The sequence below is a fragment of the Aplysia californica genome, unplaced genomic scaffold, assembly GCF_000002075.1.
Source record: "Aplysia californica isolate F4 #8 unplaced genomic scaffold, AplCal3.0 scaffold00255, whole genome shotgun sequence".
Lineage (NCBI taxonomy): Eukaryota > Metazoa > Mollusca > Gastropoda > Aplysiida > Aplysiidae > Aplysia > Aplysia californica.
Genome location: NW_004797525.1, coordinates 633360 through 639205, shown reverse-complemented (window position 1 = coordinate 639205; position 5846 = coordinate 633360). Strand labels below are relative to the sequence as shown.

Sequence of the window (5846 nt, the reverse complement as noted above, 5' to 3'; positions counted from 1 at the left end):
ATTATTATTATTATGATTTTGTTGTTGTTGTTATTATTATTATCCTCACATGTTTATGAGCGGAGCTGTGACATTAATTTGTTGAGGCTCCCGTTGTGACAGAGGAGAGATCAGAGTTGACCGTTGGGATCTGTGTCTTTGGCAGGCTTCTCGCGGCACTGGCATTATCTATGAGACCCGGGCTTCCCTGCTGAGGACTTACCAGAACCCTGTGGAGCCCGCACCCTTGTGGCAGCTGCCCCGATTCACCAAATCTGTGAGTGTACTGTGGGTGGTTGGCGGCGGGTGCTCTGGGGTGGTTTGCTCCTTCTTTTCTGTAATAAAGAAAAATCTGTCGTCCTTATCGTCCTCCTTCTTTTTCGTGTTTGTTCGTCTCTTGTAACGCCTATGATCTTCAGCCTTTATTATGTGACCTAATTGTGTTTCAACTGGCCAGATTCACAGAATCTGTAAGTAGACAGAAAGATATTCATTATTTTAAGTAAGTGTAATTTGTATTTCCGCTTGACTTTTTCTAGTGTGTGTGTGTGTGTTTGTGTGTGTGTTTGTGTTTATGTGTATATGTGTGTGTGTGTGTGTGTGTGTGTGTGTGTGTGTGTGTGTATGTGTTTGTGTGTTTGTGTGTGTGTGTGTGTATGTATGTGTGTGTGTTTGTGTGTGTGTTTGTGTGTGTGTGCATATGTTTGAGTTTGTGTGTATATGGGTGTGTGTGTGTGTTTGTGTGTATGTGTGTTTGTGTGTGTGCGTGTATGTATGTGTGTTGTAAGCTTGTGTGTCTGAGTATGTGTACATGATATGTGTGTGAAAGAGGGAGTGTGTGCGTGTGTGTGTGTGTGTGTCTGTCTGTGTGTGTGTGTGTGTGTCTGAACATGTGTGCGGGCATGTGTGCATGTGTGTGCATTATGTGTGCATGCATGCTTGTACATGTGTTGTCGGAGTACTTTTTCATATATCTGTCTGGTGTTACTTTTGTTCGTTTGCTCTACTGTTTCATGGCAACATGCTCCTATTAACTGTAATCATATCGACGTGCATTTCATTATACCTAAATGTGTGGACTAAGTGGATGAATGTGTGAGAAGTGTGTCTGCGTGTTTCTACGTGAATAGTAGATTCCAATCCAACACTTTCTTTGTTGTGCCATATCTCGTTCTTGCTTTATTCCCAGGCGAAGCCACACATACAGACCTTCCGCACGAACCGGGCCAAATCTGACGCCTTCGGCAATCTGGAGACAGATAAGATTGCCAGGCAAGGAGATTTCGGCACGGGCATATACGAGCCAGCCAAAAACTAAAGTCTTATGTATCATCACTTTTCCTGTACATAAAACCCTAAACTAGTTTTTCAGATGATGTGATCACAAGTTTTGACCCGACAGAGTGGTGTACAAAGACAGGAGGCAGAGAGGCCGGTTTATAGACTCGTTTGCACAGAAAATTTGATCATCGTCAGATATTGAGGGATGAACTATTATTTCATTATTTCATAAAAAAGTTTCAATGACTGGGGAATTCTTTTACTGCTGTTTTGTTGTTTAGAGAATTATTCACACCACAAGTGATAAAAATAGACGATTGTTCAGTGATTTCTTGTTTCACATTTATCAGATGCCTTTTGGTTTGTTTTCTTTCTATCTTAAAACATTTTTTTGTCCTCCAGGTGTGGGTTTATACCCCGGATTTTACGTAGGAGGGAGGGCAGGGGAAGTAGTTGGTTGTTGACTGATGTCTAAATGTCTATGGAGGCAATTGCTTCCTTCATGTCAAATTTCTCACTTGAAATGGTGAGATCACATGACCTAGAGTTTAAACATGTTGAGAAAATGCTGAAATTTCAGCTGCCTCAATACTGGTTTTGAGTAATCTCAAGAAGTTCAGCTATTTTTATGTGGTGATCCCAGCATAGGTGTGAATATTGTTACTTACAAAAAAAATTATAACACTTTTGTAAACTATATGTTGACTACTATTCTTTAAAAAAAAATGTTCTTATTATGTTAAAGGGCATTTTGAGGGGTCTTTTGGTACATCATTACTCTTTTAAAACTACCTCTCCTTGTAGGTAGTGGGTGGTTGGAGAACACCACCGGTAGGTTCTACTTTATTCCTTACCTCTGTTGTTTCTGTCTATCCGTCTAACTTTATTGCTGCACTGAATGACCATTATGGTGTCGATGTGCATGTGTTTTACTCCAACAAGCAAAGTCCCCGTACGTTGAGTGTTGTTATTATCCGGTGGAAACTGCTGCCTCGGACCCGTGTAACTTGCAGCGTCAGTAACAACACTGCTGTCTTTTCTCAATACTGTGTTATATTTTATATGGTTTTTAAAAAAATAGGTTCACTGCTGGCTGTGATGGTTTAAGCTCTTCAACTCCTTTGTGATAACAGATTTTTTTGGATCTCCATGGATTTTTGTATGTCTATGATTGTTTATGTCAGATGAACTGATGATATTGTTTGGTCGTTACTGTTGTTACTTAGTCCGTGACTGTAGTAGCCTTACATTTTGTTGGTATCGCCTTTGATGCTACTCACAAACTTTCTGCAGATGTTACAGTTTTAGGCTGTTTTTTTAATAAGGATTTTTTTTCTTACCCTTGTTCATGCACAAAAGTTTTCATTCTCTTCAGTGCTGATCTGACCCTCTTCCATGGAGGTTATCGAAGCATCTCCTACTGTAATTGGTTGTGATGTATATTTTCATCTAGTCTTAGAACTGTATCATTGATTATTATGTTATACTGTACAAAAGTTGTCTTTGCATTTCACATTTAAGCAAAGGAAATTCTGTCATTGTACCATTATCATAATGTTAACGTTATCGTTGGTGAGTGTTTTTTTGTAAAATTTTTGTAACGGCTTCTTGTTAGAAACAACAGAATTTTGCTTGGTTCTGGAATGTTGATGCTGCATTCTGTTAGTCTATTTCTTTTTCTGAGGTATTATTGCTGTTCTGTTTTCCGTCTCATTTCCTACTTGATAATATAGAGAAATATTTCTTATAAATGTCTTGCACTTGATTGTATCTTAAAAAGGGTATCGTGTCTAAACTCTTTACTTCAGTATTATTACTATTATTCTTCTACCAGTATTGTGACTCACATTTTGCCATAAACTGTTAGAGTGAGAGAGACCAGCCTCACTGGATTGATGAACTGATGGACTGCGTAGGTACAACAGGACTGGTTATAAGTTATATGCAGATGGGACTGCGTAGGTACAACAGGACTGGTTATAAGTTATATGCAGATGGGACTGCGTAGGTACAACAGGACTGGTTATAAGTTATATGCAGATGGGACTGCGTAGGTACAACAGGACTGGTTATAAGTTATATGTAGATGGACTTTGAAGTGATTTTTGCGAAGAAGGGGTGGGGGTGGGGTGGGGGTGGGGTGGGGTGGGGTGGGGGATAGCAGTTATAGATATGTATCGTCTGTGATAATCCCAACCGTGTAGACAAATAAATAAAACAGATAATAAAACTGTGGAATGATTTGCTGGGGACATGTTACGAAGGTCACAGAATGAAATTCAACAGAAACATTAATTTTACATTGCTCTTTTCTTCCACTGAGAGAATTTATTTTTGTAGGCACTTCATGGAGATATGCCTTACTCCTCAATCAAAATCAGAATCAGTGTTATAATGATTTCACTGTGTCGACGAAAAATTCAATAGTTTGGGTACTCATCTGCAAGTTTTCAAAGACTTTGTTGTACCCATAATATATCTTATCATTCTTCAGTCGTTCAGAGGGCCAGTAATGTTTGTGATGAAACGTAATACTTACTCAGCATTACCATGCAGCAGGGTACGGAGAGGTTAGAGAGGGAGGGGGAGGGGGAGGGAGAGAGGTGTTTTCAAATGAATCATCATAGGAAATAGCTGCATTCATCATATTATCTTGTTTTAGTAAAGTTTTACATCATATCTTTCTAGTAATAAAAGCAAAGATGCTGAATAGAGTAAAACAACAGCTCATGTGATGGCCCTTGTGCATGGTGGCCATAGAAATGTTTGCAGTCATTAAACTTGCCGTTTGAGAAGCAGTTGTGGTTCTTGTTCTTTTTTTGTGTGAAGACATTTTTGGGATTATGAATTTAAAGTCAAACCTCGTTATTTATACCGCCTTACTTGGTGTGAGGATACTTAGATTACTTGGATCCAGAGCTAGAGTCATAGCAGGCGGCACCTGTCCATATAGCTGCTCATCTCTCCTTTCCAGCGTCCACCCCAGGGTCTTCCTGCTAATTGTCTCTATGAGGAGCTGGTTTGAGACACACCTGACCACTCCTCGGGGCAAACTTTTTTTCCTTGTGCCCCTCACACACTTTTGTTTTATTGTGTTGAGGGTGTGGGAGTCTGTCTCCTCTTGGTGGTGAAGGCTCTCCTTGCATCTGGCGATCACCATTGGTGGGTCGAGCATGATTCGGGTATTGGGTGCTGCGTTGCTGGCAAGTTCATCAGCACGTTCATTTCCGTGCACCCCGGCGTGACCACGGCAGAACACCCATGTAATCCTTTGGAGGTGGCTATTTGCAATGGAAGCTCTCCAGTCACTGCGAGGATAAAGTTGGCGGAACAGTAGGACTGGCAGTTCAACGGGGCTCCCCAGTTTTATAGCTCCAACTGCCCCAACGTCAAGGCACTACGTGATTCTGTCGTGCGATCTTTGTTTGAAAAGAGTTTTTTGTTGTTGATATACATGTAGGTCTACATGCACATGTATTCAGAGCCGATAGTTTTCTCTATCTCTGTGTCTTTCTCGTGTGAGAAAGGTTGTCAAGTAGCCAACCAGTGAGTGCCGTGCGTCGTGTGTGATGTGTACCTGTGGTTGTCAGTTCGCTTGCGGTACATGGAATGAATTTATTTTACATGTAGTTTAATAAAGACGGGAAACTCAGACAGCGGGCGAATGGCGGTGTAGAGGCTTAAATACTATGTTTATATAGGCGTCCTGTTTCGTACATTGACAAAACATGGTCGTAAGCGGGGCTGGCGGTACAACTAAGTTTGACTGATATTGTTTATTCCTATCGGGTAGATTTTTTTTCTTATGACATCCACAGGAGAAGTACAAAGAACAGAGAACAGAACAAGTTAATAAATGTGTCGCAACACGGTTTAATCAGGCGCTCGTCAATTTTTGGACATGTGGAGTTATTGGTATCATTTTAAAACTTGTTCGTTTGTCTTGCTCACGGTATAAATAATACGCACCTAACTTGTATAGAAGATGACATATTTGTGGTTAAAGGAGGTAGGGGTTGCTTTTTTTTTAGAAGTAAAATTCGTGAGAAAATTGGCCGCCAAAGTTTGATACATGTAACTTCAATGGCTTAAGAGTCCTTGAAAACTGAAAATCTACATATTTTGCGCCTTTAAACAAAGTTTTTCTGTAAAATTATACAATTATACAGGCATAAAAGGTGTTGGGCTCAAAAAACAAAAATTCAATAAAAATTGCCAAACTGGCGGAAAAATGCCTGTTTCTTCCATTTCGATATTTTGACAAGCGCCTGATTTCACCACGACGTGTCACAATTGTGTTTTGAATCCATAGATCTTGCAAAGGTATTTGGTCAACAGGTTGCAATAAAGGACTTTCCGAACCACTCCAGAAAATCAACAATGATAATAATATAATGGTAGTTCATTCGTCATGAGCTGATGGCAGGGCCGTCGAGAGCCAGGTCAGGCCCTGGGGCAGAAATCACCTTCGGACCCCTCCTCTCCCCGGCCCCACCCGCCCTCACCTGCAATTTAATAACCCAACAAATACAATGTACATAGGCATATATAATCACTTTACTGTAGCATATCTATTACGTACCAAC

The 5846-nt window shown here is 40.4% G+C and overlaps 1 protein-coding gene across 2 annotated transcripts in view; it reads left to right on the top strand.

Moving 5' to 3' along the window:
- The window catches only part of LOC101860979 (cilia- and flagella-associated protein 77), a 12129-nt gene extending 10193 nt beyond the window's left edge, over positions 1–1936 (top strand). For both annotated transcript variants that reach the window (XM_005100663.3, XM_005100662.3), the window contains 2 exons: positions 146–256; positions 1169–1936. In XM_005100663.3, the coding sequence (XP_005100720.1) occupies positions 146–256; positions 1169–1297 (240 nt within the window). In that variant the 3' untranslated portion in view covers positions 1298–1936. The remainder of the gene's footprint in view (positions 1–145; positions 257–1168) is intronic.
- Positions 1937–5846: the final 3910 nt, after the last annotated feature.